Source organism: Lepidochelys kempii, chromosome 18 (genome assembly GCF_965140285.1).
Source record: "Lepidochelys kempii isolate rLepKem1 chromosome 18, rLepKem1.hap1, whole genome shotgun sequence".
Lineage (NCBI taxonomy): Eukaryota > Metazoa > Chordata > Testudines > Cheloniidae > Lepidochelys > Lepidochelys kempii.
Genome location: NC_136397.1, coordinates 2,290,761 through 2,305,150, shown reverse-complemented (window position 1 = coordinate 2,305,150; position 14,390 = coordinate 2,290,761). Strand labels below are relative to the sequence as shown.

Here is a 14,390-nt window from a genome sequence, read left to right as displayed (position 1 = left end):
GGGATTGTGTCGGAATCTGCCTGATGGACCAGAGGTAATTCTGGATGTAAGGGAGACCCAGAAAGAGTCTGTTGTTGCTCAGGAAAGTGTTCCTCTAGAGCAAGCCCTCGGTGAAGAGGGTAAGGGAAGAATTTCTGTGAAGGGTGAATTGTTGCATAGAAAAGCCCTAGGGAAAGGAATCCTCATGGAGTCTTTGCAAGCAGTTTGCTGCAACTGAAGGGTGTGAAAGTGGTTTAATCAAGGAAAAAGAAAAGGAGGACTTGTGGCACCTTAGAGACTAACCAATTTATTTGAGCATAAGCTTTCGTGAGCTACAGCTCACTTCATCGGATGCATACCGTGGAAACTGCAGCAGACTTTATATATACTTGTATATATATATATATTTGTATATATAAAGTCTGCTGCAGTTTCCACGGTATGCATCTGATGAAGTGAGCTGTAGCTCACGAAAGCTCATGCTCAAATAAATTGGTTAGTCTCTAAGGTGCCACAAGTCCTCTTTTTCTTTTTGCGAATACAGACTAACACGGCTGCTACTCTGAAATTAATCAAGGAAGTTTCAGTTCCTAACAGCCAGAAATTTTCTGTTGTGAATGGATCCACCGACTTTCCTGTTGAAGGATTCAGTGTGGATAGCTTTGAGAAGATCTCAGATGCAGTGAAAGCTGTTAAGGAAGTTAAACAGTCCGATAATCAAGTGGCTGTGTTTGGCCAGCTTGTTGGGGAGACAAGGTTGTGGAGAAGGGGATGTCTCCATGCTAGTTCTGTAAGTGAACAGTATGTGGCCCAGGTCAAGATGGGGGCTCTTAACCAAGAGAGCCCAAATTGCAGCCCTCCAGACTGGAGCACTGGGAGAAGACCCAACCCCAGTTTGACCCCCGGGGGGTTTTGGGGTGGCAAAAGGGCATGGGCCGCATAAACCTTCCCACATGCGGCATGCGAGTGCTATCGACCACCCCCGACCTATGGGAGGGCATGAAACTGGAAGGGCCTGGTGTAATTCCCACCAAGGAATGGGAGAGATGCTGGGGCATTCATGGGAACGTTGGTGGCTTCGAACTTCCCCAGGTCACTGGCTAAAGTGACCCCGCTCAGTTCGGTCTCGAAGGCAGGAGAGATGTGACGAAGTGGGACGGTTCTTAATGTTTCCTCTGAATAGTGTGGGGATGCCTCAGTTTCCCCTATGCAGTTCTTAAGTATCTAGGTGGTGGGTGTCATGGAGTCCCTGGGCGATGCTCTGGAACTGCTCCCCATGAAGCCAGTCAGGACTCTGGGGAAGTCTCCTTTCTGTGAGCAGCCTGTCTTCAGGACACACAGCTCACACAGCTTCCACCTTCCTGGGTCTGACCTCGGAGCATTCAGCATCCTCTGCCCCTCCGTGCACTTCCCACAGCGAGTCTGCCCAGGCGGGGTCCTGGGGAAGCCAGAGGGTCCTGCCCCCCAACTCTGCAGTCAGACGTGACTCTCAGCCAGCCAGTAAAACAGAGGTTTATTAGACGACAGGAACATGGTCTAAAACAGACCTTGTAGGTGCAGAGAACCGGACCCCTCAGCTGGGTCCATTTTGGGGGGCAGTGAGCCAGACAACCACTTCTGCACTTCACTCCATGTCCCAGCCAGCCCCAAACTGAAACTCTCTCCAGCCCCTCCTCCTCTGGGCTTTGTCCCTTTCCTGGGCCAGGAGGTCACCGGATTCCTTTGTTCTCCAACCCTTTAGCTCTCACCTTGCAGGGGGGAAGGGCCCAGGCCATCAGTTGCCAGGAAATAGGGTGTCGGCCATTCTCTGTGTCCAGACCCCTGCACACACCTGCCCTCTAGGGCTCTGCAACGATCATACACCCTTATCCCACCACCTAGAGACTTAAGAACTGCCTAGGGGAAACTGAGGCACCCCCACACTATTCAGAGGAAACATTAAGAACAGTCCCACTTCGTCACAGTGGGATAAGGGTGCGTAATCCTTGCAGAGCCCATGGCTCTGCACATGTGGCCCATGGGACCCTCCTGCCCGGCCCCTGAGCCCCTGGCCTGGGAGGCTGTCCCCCGGCCCCTCCCCCGCTGTCCCCCTCCCCGCAGCCTCAGCTCACTGTACTGCTGGTGCGATGCTCCGGGCAGGGGGCTGCGAGCTCCTGGGACAGAGCAGCTGCAGAGCCTGGCCTGACCTGGTCTCTGTGCTGCGCGGTGAGGGGGCAGGAGAAGGGCGGGCTGGCTAGAGGGCAGGAGAGTTTGAGGGGGTGGGGGCGTGGATAGGGGTCAGGGCGGTCAGAGGGCGGGGAGCAGGGGAGTTGAATGGGGGCGGGGTCCAGGGGGTGGTCAGGGAGCGGGGGGTAGATGGGGCAGGGGTCCCGGGGGGGCAGTCAGGAAGGAGAGGAGGGGTTGGATGGGGCGGAGGGGGGAAGTTAGGGGCAGGGGGGGCAGGGGCAGTTAGGGGACAGGGAGAAGAGGTGGTTGGATGGGACAGGGGTCCCGGGGGGGCGCGTCAGGGAGGCAAGAAGCAGGGTGGGGTCGGATAGGGGGTGGGGGCTGGGCCACGCCTGGCTGTTTGGGGACTCAGTCCGGAGCCTCCCCTAACCGGACCTCCATACAATTTCTGAAACCCGATGCGCCCTCAGGCCAAAACGTTTGCCTGCCCCTGCCCTAGTGGGAGGAGGGGGTGACAGAGCGTGGCCCCTGCGTTCAGGGAGCAGGAGAGCAAGGCTCACTGGCGCAGGGTCTACGTGGCAGTTAGAAGGATTTCACTGACTGCAGAGCATGGTAGCCCTGCCCCGTCATTGCTGGTGAGCCCGTCCAGCGGTGCCAGCATTAATATTTGCTGGAGGACGGCAAACTCAGCTGGCCTGCCCATCAGTGGGTCTGAGCAGCAAGGGCTCCCTGCACTGGGATCTGTGGCTCCTGCATGCTGAGAACCAGGCCATGTGGATTCTTTGCCGTGGGGCAGTGAAAATGCACCCCAGAGCTTGGCGCTGCCCTGTTGGGTGCCTCCAGTGAGAGCACCGCTGCCCAGACCAGATGCTCCATGTGGGAGCAGACAATGATGCATGCTGCGATCTGTGGCTCGGTGTGCTGCCTGAGAGCCGGGGAGCTGTAATCTGCTTCCCCTCAGGCCATCCAGCAGGCAGGTTTCTCAGGCTGGGGGCTGAGCTGTCGCCCTCGTTTTCACCTGGGCAGAGTTCCCAGTTCAATTCCTCAAAGTTGCAGTGGCATGAAGGTGTGCCGGTGTGAGCCCCTCGTCGCTAGTACCAGCTGCCTGGATAATAACCCAGTCTCCTTCGCAGCGAGGCAACTGCTGTTGCTCCTCCTGAGGGTGGCAGTTCAGTAGCTCTCTGCGTGGCCCTGGCCAGGGGTGATGGCTGGGGGAACGCAGGTTGCAGTCCACTAGCCAGACGCAAGGTACCAGGTGCAGAAGTTGGAGCATCTGTTGCAGTCCATGGAGCAGCTGCGCTCTCCACTGGCTGCTTCAGTAGCGTGTTTGTAACTTATCCGGTCCAGCTTGCTGCTGATGCACTTTCCTGGGGATCTTCATGAAATGCAAGTGACCTGAAGCCAGCTCCTGGTGGGCCCCTCCAGCGCCGCGTCTCTCCTGGACGCGTTACCAGGCTGCGTCTCCCCTCTGATGTGGCAGCTGAGCGGCACCTGGTGGCTCCCCAGGACTACCCTTTCCTTGACTCCTTTGGGATCCCCACTGCTGGCCTCTCTCCTCCCAGCCCCTCCGGCTCCAGCCCAGCTGGAGAGGTCACAGCCATGGGGCCAGCTGTAATATGCGGGTTTCTTCTCTTTCAGGAAGAACCATGGGCCAAGCCAGTGTGTCTCACACACCGTAGAGCTGCCCTGGGTGGGCTCTGCTCCCCCCCACCCCAAGGTAAGAGTCCTCTCTGTACCCCCCCACATCATGGCACCTTCCCGAGTCCCCCGGGACACACTGCTGTGTGGGTCCCTGCAGCACTGACCAAGCCGGGGGCCGTGGCTGCAGACAGCCCCTGGGCGGGGACACCCAAGCTGCTGGCTCTGCAGGGGGAGCGCTTGCCGTGGTAGGCAGTGGGATATAGTGGCCTAAGCAGGAGGCCTGGAGTCAGGACTCTGAGGTTGCACTCCCAGCCCTGCGTCTGACTCGTGAGCTTGGGCAAGTCCCTGCCCGCTCTGTGCCTCAGTTTCTATTTGTTGGAGGGTCTCGATACTGAGCTGCTGCCTGGGGCCTTTGATTAGTGGATGTGTGTACCACGGGTGAAGGTGTCCTGGGTAGGTCTCTGCAGCCTGGGCAGTCTGAGGGGGTAGCTGCCAGCTCCCCTCTGCACTGGTGCAACAGAGCCAAGCTCCCTCTAGCTGGGGTCGCTCCACTCCAGGACTTGTGCCAGCCCCTGGTGCTGGGGCTGGGCTCATGCTGGGCAGCAAGGAAAGGTTGTGTTTGCAGACTTGCATTCTAGTGTCCTGCTGAGGATTTTGTCCCAAGGACACTTCCCCCACACTGGCTAGGTGTCACGGAGGTTGGGGGACTCAGGACCCTGCAACCCCACTTCCTGCGATTCACCGTGACTCTCAGCCACCCAGTAGAACAGAAGGTTTATTAGAAACGACAGGAACATAGTCCAGACCAGAGGTTAGGCATAAACAGGACCCCTTAGTCAGGTCCTTTTGGGGGGGGGGGCTCCCTCCTCTTCCCCAGCCCACTCCAAAAATGAAACCCCCTCCAGCTGACTCCCCCAGCCTCCCCCCAGCTCCTCCTCCAGCCTTTGTCCAGTTTCCTGGGCAGAAGGTGTCACCTGGACCCAACCGCCCTCCCGGCTCAGGTGACAGCCAGTGAAGCCACCCCCTGCTATCTCATCACCGATCAGACAGTCCCAGTAAACTCCCCTGCCACATTCCTAGGTCAATCCTCCCCACTCAGTCCCTGCTGTCTCACAGTAGGTGAATGCCCCCAAAACACAGTGGGCCAGATTCAGGTCTGGGGTAACCCTGTTAGGGTCAGCAGAGCGACAGGAGGAGGATCTGGCCCGGCTTCTTCCTTCTGAAGAGTGCGCTGGTGGGATGGCTGGGATGCGGGACTGGCGTTTGGCTGTACGTTGTTAATGGGTGCTCTGCAGCTTTGTTATTATAGGGTCATTGGAGGACGTTAGAGCTATACCTTCCGGTTTGTTATTGTAGGGTTGCCCACAATGCATCCTGCCTTGTTATTTTAGGGTCTCTTGTGAATGATGGGCTAGGCGTTCCGGTTTGTTATTGTAGGGTCTTTTGTGGACGCTGGGGCTGTGCACGCTGGTTTGTGATTGTGAAGACTGGGGGTGCACCCTCACATGTGCTGCTGTGTCCTGGCAGTACATGGGGTGGCTTGCAGGCTCGGGGATGCCAGATTAATTCAGGAGTAGTTGGTTTCTCATGGGGCTGAACCTCACTCCAGACCCCCTGCCCAGCCTGGAGCCCGAGAGTGCCTCGTACTCGTGTCAGACACACACTGCTGGCCAGCAGAGCTCCATGTGTAGTTGAGTCCAGGTCCCTGAGCTGATCTTGAATCCAGCATTGCCTAAGGCTCCCTCCCCTCTCCCCCCACGGCCTCCTCATGCCACTCCCTGGCTCCCTTTCTTCAGGCCCCTCCTTCCCTCTTCATGCCCAGGCCCTCCCCCATTTGCCCCAGCTGATCCCCCATGCAGTATTTGAAAGGGAAATGAGTGCAGGGCAGAGGTGGGAGCCTGCAGCTCTGCCTGGTGCTGGGGCCTGCCTAGAGGGCAGAGGGTTCTGGCCCTTGCCAGCCAGCCCTGGACCTGCCCTGTCCCTGCTTCACCAGCCTGGCTTATAGAGTGGGTGCCAGGGCAGGGGGCGAGGATGAGCATCAGAGATGGCACACACCCATCACCAAGCCCAGCTCCTGACAGGACAGGGTCCCTCCCTTTGGTGCCATGTCCTCAGAGACCCAGGGTGACTGCAGGAGAGCTGTGGACAAGGGCACTGGTCCCTCCTTGTTGGCTGAAATGATGTATCAGAGGACGTGACCCAGAAGCCCATTGCCCATTTCCCTGCCACATCATGTTCTAAGCCCCACTCTGCTTTGCTGTCTTCTCACACCCCAAGGTGTCGCCCACTGTGGGCAGAGTCAGTGCCCTTGCCAACCCCAAATGGCAGCCTGCATCTGTCACACCCAGGGTTCTGATCTCTCTGACTCCTTTTGGGTTAATTGTGGAGTGAAGTTTAGGGAGACCAGAGTAGCCAGAGTTCTGAGGAAATCCACAGCTTCTCCTAAGGGATCCAGGCCCAGCCAGTCCTCAGCCTGGATACCCTCTGTAAGTCCTGCAGCCACTCGGGTTGGTTTTCTTTACTGGCAGGTTTTCATCTGTATACCCTCAGGATGCTAATTGCTCCTGGGTCTGTTTCTCCCCTGGGGCCAGACTCAAAGAGCCTTGAAGCAAATAGAAAGACTCTTGTTGACTGTTTAGTGCTCGTTTTTTTTCTCCTAATCTTTCTTTGACTCAGGACTATAGTTAGCCTTATGCAATGAGAATTGCCGGGATTGCTTTCAGAAGATCAGTATCAGGTTTGCTTCCCTCTTAACCACCTGGGCCCACTTCAGCTCTCGGTGATGTTTCAGATCTTGTTGGCAGAGGTTCACAAGGTCTGTCCTCTCTCTCCCCCTGCACTCCTGGTATGGGTTGTCTGGACTTGCTGATTTGAGGCTGTAGGTTAACGTAACATAAGAGTATGTTTTCCAGAGTTCTGTGTAAGCTCGAAAGCTTGTCTCGCTCACCAATAGAAGACAGTCCATTAAAAGATATTTGCTCACCCATAAGAATGGCCATAGTGGGTCAGACCAATGGTCCATCTAGCCCAGTGTCCTGTCTGCCGACAGTGGCTGGTGCCAGATGCATCATAGAATCATAGAATATCAGGGTTGGAAGGGACCTCAGGAGGTCATCTAGTCCAACCCCCTGCTCAAAGCAGGACCAAGCCCCAACTAAATCATCCCAGCCAGGGCTTTGTCAAGCCTGACCTTAAAAATATCTAAGGAAGGAGATTCCACCGCCTCCCTAGGTAACGCATTCCAGTGTTTCATCACCCTCCTAGTGAAAAAGTTTTTCCTAATATCCAACCTAAACCTCCCCCACTGCAACTTGAGACCATTACTCCTCGTTCTGTCATCAGCTACCACTGAGAACAGTCTAGAGCCATCCTCTTTGGAACCCCCTTTCAGGTAGTTGAAAGCAGCTATCAAATCCCCCCTCATTCTTCTCTTCCGCAGACTAAACATCCCCAGTTCCCTCAGTCTCTCCTCATAAGTCATGTGTTCCAGTCCCCTAATAATTTTTGTTGCCCTCCGCTGGATGCTTTCCAATTTTTCCACATCCTTCTTGTAGTGTGGGGCCCAAAAGTGGACACAGTACTCCAGATGAGGCCTCACCAATGTCGAATAGAGGGGAACGATCACATCCCTTCATCTGCTGGCAATACCCCTTCATATACATCCCAAAATGCCATTGGCCTTCTTGGCAACAAGGGCACATTGTTGACTCATATCCAGCTTCTTGTCCACTGTAACCCCTAGGTCCTTTTCCGCAGAACTGCTGCCGAGCCATTCAGTCCCTAGTCTGTAGTGGTGCATGGGATTCTTCCGTCTGAAATGCAGGACTCTGCACTTGTCCTTGTTGAACCTCATCAGATTCCTTTTGGCCCAATCCTCCAATTTGTCTGGGTCCCTCTGTATTCTATCCCTACCCTCCCTACCTCTCCTCCCAGTTTAGTGTCATCTGCAAACTTGCTGAGGGTGCAATCCACACCATCCTCCGGATCATTTATGAAGATATTGAACAAAACTGGCCCCAGGACCAACCCTTGGGGCACTCCACTTGATACCGGCTGCCAACTAGACATGGAGCCATTGATCACTACCCGTTGAGCCCGACAATCTAGCCAACTTTCTATCCACCTTGTAGTCCATTCATCCAGCCCATACTTCTTTCACTTGCTGGCAAGAATACTGTGGGAGACCGTATCAAAAGCTTTGCTAAAGTCAAGGAACAACACGTCCACCGCTTTCCCGTCATCCACAGAGCCAATTATCTCATCATAGAAGGCAATTAGTTTAGTCAGGCATGATTTGCCCTTGCTGAATCCATGCTGACTGTTCCTGATCACTTTCCTCTCCTCTAAGTGCTTCAGAAGTGATTCCTTGCAGACCTGCTCCATGATTTTTCCAGGGACCGAGGTGAGGCTGACTGGCCTGTAGTTCCCAGGATCCTCCTTCTTCCCTTTTTTAAAGATGGGCACTACATTAGCTTTTTTCCAGTCATCCGGGACTTCCCCTGATGGCCATGAGTTTTCAAAGATAATGGCCAATGGCTCTGCAATCACATCCGCCAACTCCTTTAGCACTCTCGGATGCAGCGCATCTGGCCCCATGGACTTGTGCTCGTCCAGCTTTTCTAAATGGTCCCGAACCACTTCAGGTGCATGTGCATGTCAGGAGCTGTGGGAGGAAGTTGTGCTGTTGGAGAGGCTGAGTAGTACACACCACATCAGGCACAAGAAAGGAGGCCCTGAGGAAAGGGTGAAGTGGAGCTTAAGGAAATGAGGGTTGCTGTGGGGAAAGTAGCCCAGGGAATTGTACGTGTCATGTTTCTAAAAGGTCAGCTACCATAGCTGATACTATTAGGGTCCCTGGGCTGGAGCCCGGAGTAGAGGGTGGGCCTGGGCTCCCCCCCCACCTTTGCCCCCGGATTAATCACTGAGACTGGGAGACAACAGAGACTGTGCAAGGAAGGATAACTTCTCCTCACCTCCCTTGCTGGCTTATGATGAAAATAGCTCAGTAGACTGTGACCCTTGTCTCTAGAGAAAGAAGGGTTACATGGAGGGTCACAGTGAGCCTCTGAGGCTAGCGAAATCCGCCAGGAAAGACGGGACCCACGGAGGCAAGGACAGAGCTTTGTCACAACTGGTGTAAGAAGTGGGATTTCGTTCACAGTGTGGCGGAAGAAAGAGGTTTTAAAAAAAGTGCACTGGGGTTTTGGATTTTTTTTTTTTGGTTTTTGTTTGTTTGTTTTGTACCACAATGGAGGAGGTGGTAAGAGCTCTGGTACAAGCCACGGCAGCCCAGCAGGAGGCCACCCGGGTTCAGGCAATGGCACAACAGGAGTCTATGCGGGTACAGCAGGAAACCAATCAATTATTGATGAGCCAGGCGACCCAAGATCGTGCCCTCTTGAGAGAGGTGGTGGACCAGCTGAAGATCCTCACCACCGAGGCCCGGGGATCCGATGGGACGCGAACCCTGAGGGCCACTGGTTGTCTGCCAAAGATGACATCAGGAGATGATGTAGAGGCATATCTCCTCTCATTCAAAAGGACTGCTCAGCGTGAGGCGTGGCCCCAGGAGCAGTGGGCCAGCATTCTCACCCCTTTTTTGTGTGGAGAGGCCCAGAAGGCCTACTTTGACTTGCCTGCCATGGATGCCACTGACTATACCTTTCTGAAGGCAGAGATCCTAGCACGATCAGGGATAACAGCAGTGGTAAGGGCCCTGAGGTTCCATGAGTGGAAATACCAGGAGAACAAACCCCCGAGGTCCCAGCTATTAGACCTCATACACTTTGCACAGAAGTGGTTACAGCCCGAGCTGTGCAGGCTGGAGGAGATTTTGGAGACCTTGGTCATCGACCATTACATGCGGGGACTGCCGCCAGATCTCTGCAAATGGGTAGGCCAGAATGATCCATCCACGTACAACGAGATGATCACACTGGTAGAAAGATGGATGACAGCCAGGGAACTGACCCGACTACCCAAGGAAGGCCCCTTTCGAAGCAAGCACCCGACCCTGACCCTGGAAGGTTGGGCAGCCAAACCCCTGGGGAGTCGTAGGTGGAAGAAGGGGGGGGGGCTGAAAACCAGCGGGGACCCCAGAAGGAAGGGATTGGCCTGAGTGGGGGGAACCCCCGGACTAAACCCCTAACCCCCAGGATAGGGGAGTGATTAAAAGCAATTATAGATGTTATGCATGTGGGGAGTGGGGACACATAGCAGCACAGTGTCCCAGCACTGAGGAGTCTACGCAATGTAACTTGGGGGATTGGGAGGTCCCATGCTCCTTTATCCACCTCGCGGGGGTCGCATTAGCCTCACATAATTACACCAGGACAGTGAGGATAAATGGAGCAGAGACTACAGTGTTTGTGGACTCTGGGAGTGCTATCACCCTCATATCGGGTAAGCTGGTAAAAAATAGTCAGCTGTTACAAGCCAAACGCGTAGCAGTAAGGTGCATGCATGGGGCCGTGAGCCATTACCCCACCATCCCAGTGGAGATAGAGGTTCCGGGAAACCGCATTGAGGTGTCTGTGGGCGTAGTTCCTAAACTTCCATATCCTGTAGTCATTGGGAGGGGCTATCCAGGGTTTGATAATTTACTCCCCCTGGAGAGGCTGGAGGGAGGTGGGGACACTGAGGACAGCGGCTTGTCACCGGGGGAATGTCAACCCCCAATGTTCGCTGAGATTTCTCAGGATCTGTTCTCAGCCCCCCGAAAGACCCGGAAGACAAAAAAAGAGAGGAAGGCTGTGAAGGCCTTGGGATCCCGGATCCTGACCCAGGGCCAGAAGACTTCCCTCATAGGCCGATGGATGCAAGCAGCCAACAGAGAAACTTCCACCACAGAAGGTGAGCCAGAAGCTGTCCCCAGCCATGACGGCCGCGAGCCATTGGAAGAAGCAGAAGCCGGCCCCTGAGAGCTTGGGCAGTTTAGTCCCGGGAGAGAGACTTTTGGGCGGGACCAGGCGGAGTACCCCAGATATGATAACGCCAGGAAAGAGGTGGCAGAGATCGATGGGATATCCACGGATGGGAAGGTCCCAGATCTTACTTTATAGTGAAGAAAGATCTCCTGTACCGCGTGGTGCAAATGCAGGAGCAAGAGATACAACAACTTCTGGTGCCACAAAAACATCAAAAAGCCATATTGAGTCTCGCCCACAGTCACCTGTTTGGAGGACACCTAGGGGTAGAGAAAACCCAGGCACGGATCCTGCGGAGGTTCTTCTGGCCAGGAGTACATGAAGATGTCCGGCGATACTGTACCTCTTGTCCAGAGTGTCAGTTACATAGCCCTCGCCCGCACTTGCGGGCTCCTTTGATACCTCTTCCAATAATAGAGGTTCCTGTCGAATGGATAGCCATGGATCTGGTAGAGCCCCTAGAGAAGACAGCTCGGGGCCACCAACATGTGCTTGTTGTACTGGACTATGCAACCCGGTACCCGGAAGCTGTTCTGCACAACACAGCTTCCAAGAAAAAGAAAAGGAGTACTTGTGGCACCTTAGAGACTAACCAATTTATTTGAGCATAAGCTTTCGTGAGCTACAGCTCACTTCATCGGATGCATGCCGTGGAAACTGCAGCAGACTTTATATATACACAGAGAATATGAAACAATACCTCCTCCCACCCCACTGTCCTGCTGGTAATAGCTTATCTAAAGTGATCATCACGTTGGGCCATTTCCAGCACAAATCCAGGTTTTCTCACCCTCCACCCCCCCACACAAATTCACTCTCCTGCTGGTGATAGCCCATCCAAAGTGACAACTCTTTACACAATGTGCATGATAATCAAGTTGGGCCATTTCCTGCACAAATCCAGGTTCTCTCACCCCCTCACCCCCCTCCCAAAAACCACACACACAAACTCACTATCCTGCTGGTAATAGCTCATCCAAAGTGACCATTCTCCCTACAATGTGCATGATAATCAAGGTGGGCCATTTCCAGCACAAATCCAGGTTTTCTCACACACCCCCCCCACCCCCATACACACACAAACTCACTCTCCTGCTGGTAATAGCTCATCCAAACTGACCACTCTCCCAAGTTTAAATCCAAGTTAAACCAGAACATCTGGGGGGGGGGGGGTAGGAAAAAACAAGGGGAAATAGGCTACCTTGCATAATGACTTAGCCACTCCCAGTCTCTATTTAAGCCTAAATTAATAGTATCCAATTTGCAAATGAATTCCAATTCAGCAGTTTCTCGCTGGAGTCTGGATTTGAAGTTTTTTTGTTTTAAGATAGCGACCTTCATGTCTGTGATTGCGTGACCAGAGAGATTGAAGTGTTCTCTGACTGGTTTATGAATGTTATAATTCTTGACATCTGATTTGTGTCCATTTATTCTTTTACGTAGAATAAATTCTTCTACGTAAATTCTACGTATTCTTCTACGTAAAAGAATAAATGGACACAAATCAGATGTAAAGTGGACTGACGCAGCAGAGGGGGCATTTACAGACCATCAGACGGCCCTCTGTAATGACCCCGTACTCATAGCCCCAGACTTTAACAGGGAATTTATTTTACAAACAGATGCTTCCGAGGTGGGGTTGGGAGCAGTTCTGTTGCAAATGGTGGGAGAAGAGGAACACCCAATCCTCTACCTAAGCAGAAAGCTTCTCCCAAGAGAACAGAAATATGCAGTAGTTGAGAGAGAATGCCTTGCTGTCAAATGGGCTATGGAGACACTGCATTATTACCTCTTAGGCCGGCAATTTACTCTTGTGACGGACCATGCACCCCTCCAGTGGATGCAGCGGAATAAGGAAAAGAATGCAAGGGTCACCAGGTGGTTCTTATCCCTCCAACCATTCCAGTTCCACATACGGCACAGGGCTGCATGCCACCATGGCAATGCTGATGGTCTGTCACGAGCATACTGCCTGGCGTCCCAAGTTGCCTAGCTCTATGGTGTTGAGCGGGGGGGTGGGGAGGGAGGATATGTGACGGGGCAAGGCCAGATGGCTATAGAAAAGTAGTGGGAGATAGATATATTAGCTCCAGGCTAAACAAATCCCTGGTACCAGGTTAAGTGAAATGGAAGCTGCTCCAGGTCAATTAAGACACCTGGGGCCAATTAAGAACTTTCCAGAAGGCAGGGAGAAGGCTAGGTTGATTGGGACACCTGAAGCCAATCAGGGGCTGGCTGAAACTAGTTAAAAGCCTCCCAGTCAGTCAGGTGGGTGTGCATGTCAGGAGCTGTGGGAGGAAGTTATGCTGTTGGAGAGGCTGAGTAGTACACGCCATATCAGGCACAACGAAGGAGGCCCTGAGGTAAGGGTGAAGTGGAGATTGAGGAAGTGAGGGTTGCTGTGGGGAAAGTAGCCCAGGGAATTGTACATGTCATGTTTCTAAAAGGTCAGCTACCATAGCTGATACTATTAGGGTCCCTGGGCTGGAGCCCGGAGTAGAGGGTGGGCCCGGGCTCCCCCCCACCTTTGCCCCCTGGTTAATCACTGAGACTGGGAGACAACAGAGACTGTGCAAAGAAGGATAATTTCTCCTCTCCTCCCTCGTTGGCTAATGATGAAAATGGTTCAGTAGACTGTGACCCTTGTCTCTAGAGAAAGAAGGGTTACATGGAGGGTCACAGTGAGCCTCTGAGGCTAGCAAAATCCGCCAAGAAACGCGGGACCCACGGAGGGAAGGGCAGAGCTTTGTCACAGGACCGAATGGCTAGGTAGCAGTTCTGCAGAAAAGGACCTAGGGGTTACAGTCGATGAGAAGCTGGATATGAGTCAACAGTGTGCCCTTGTTGCCAAGAAGGCCAATGGCATTTTGGGATGTATGAGTACAGGCATTGCCAGTAGATCAAGGGACGTGATTGTTCCCCTCTATTCGACATTGGTGAGGCCTCATCTGGAGTACTGTGTCCACTTTTGGGCCCCACACTACAAGAAGGATGTGGATAAATTGGAGAGAGTCCAGCGAAGGGCAACAAAAATGATTAGGGGACTGGAACACATGACTTATGAGGAGAGGCTGAGGGAACCGGGATTGTTTAGTCTGCGGAAGAGAAGAATGAGGGGGGATTTGATAGCTGCTTTCAACTACCTGAAAGGGGGTTCAAAGAAGATGGCTCTAGACTGTTCTCAGTGGTAGCAGATTACAGAACGAGGAGTAATGGTCTCAAGTTGCAGTGGGGGAGTTTTAGGTTGGATATTAGGAAAAACTTTTTCAGTAGGAGGGTGGTAAAGCATTGGAATGTGTTACCTAGGGAGGTGGTGGAATCTCCTTCCTTAGAAGTTTTTAAGGTCAGGCTTGACAAAGCCCTGGCTGGGATGATTTAGTTGGGGATTGGTTCTGCTTTGAGCAGGGGGTTGGACTAGATGACCTCCTGAGGTCCCTTCCAACCCTGATATTCTATGATTCTCTTAATCGTAGCCTCTGAACCACACAGCCCCATAATCCAGGTGAAGGTGGCTGCAGAGGAGTCTGCACTATGTCTGCTGCAGGTGGCTCAGCGATGTGACCTCCAGCTGGGCCACATCTGAGCTTGGGGCTAGAGGAATGAACTCAGCAGGTGAAAGGAGGTGGGTGAGCGCAAAGGGCACCTGTACCACACACTCACCAGGGAGTTCCAGTACCA

The 14,390-nt window shown here is 53.5% G+C and overlaps 1 protein-coding gene across 9 annotated transcripts in view; it reads left to right on the top strand.

The window, feature by feature from the left end:
• RAP1GAP (RAP1 GTPase activating protein) overlaps nucleotides 1–14,390 on the top strand; it is a 188,032-nt gene that overhangs the window by 97,403 nt on the left and 76,239 nt on the right. For 8 of the 9 annotated variants that reach the window (XM_078849386.1, XM_073316427.2, XM_073316428.2 and 5 more), the window contains exon 3: nucleotides 3,784–3,862. The exons of the other annotated variant lie outside the window; for it this stretch is intronic. Coding sequence is in view for 7 of the 8 variants with exons in the window: in XM_073316427.2 (XP_073172528.1) it covers nucleotides 3,784–3,862 (79 nt within the window). In the remaining variant the exon portion in view is untranslated. The remainder of the gene's footprint in view (nucleotides 1–3,783; nucleotides 3,863–14,390) is intronic. 9 annotated transcript variants of the gene reach the window in all.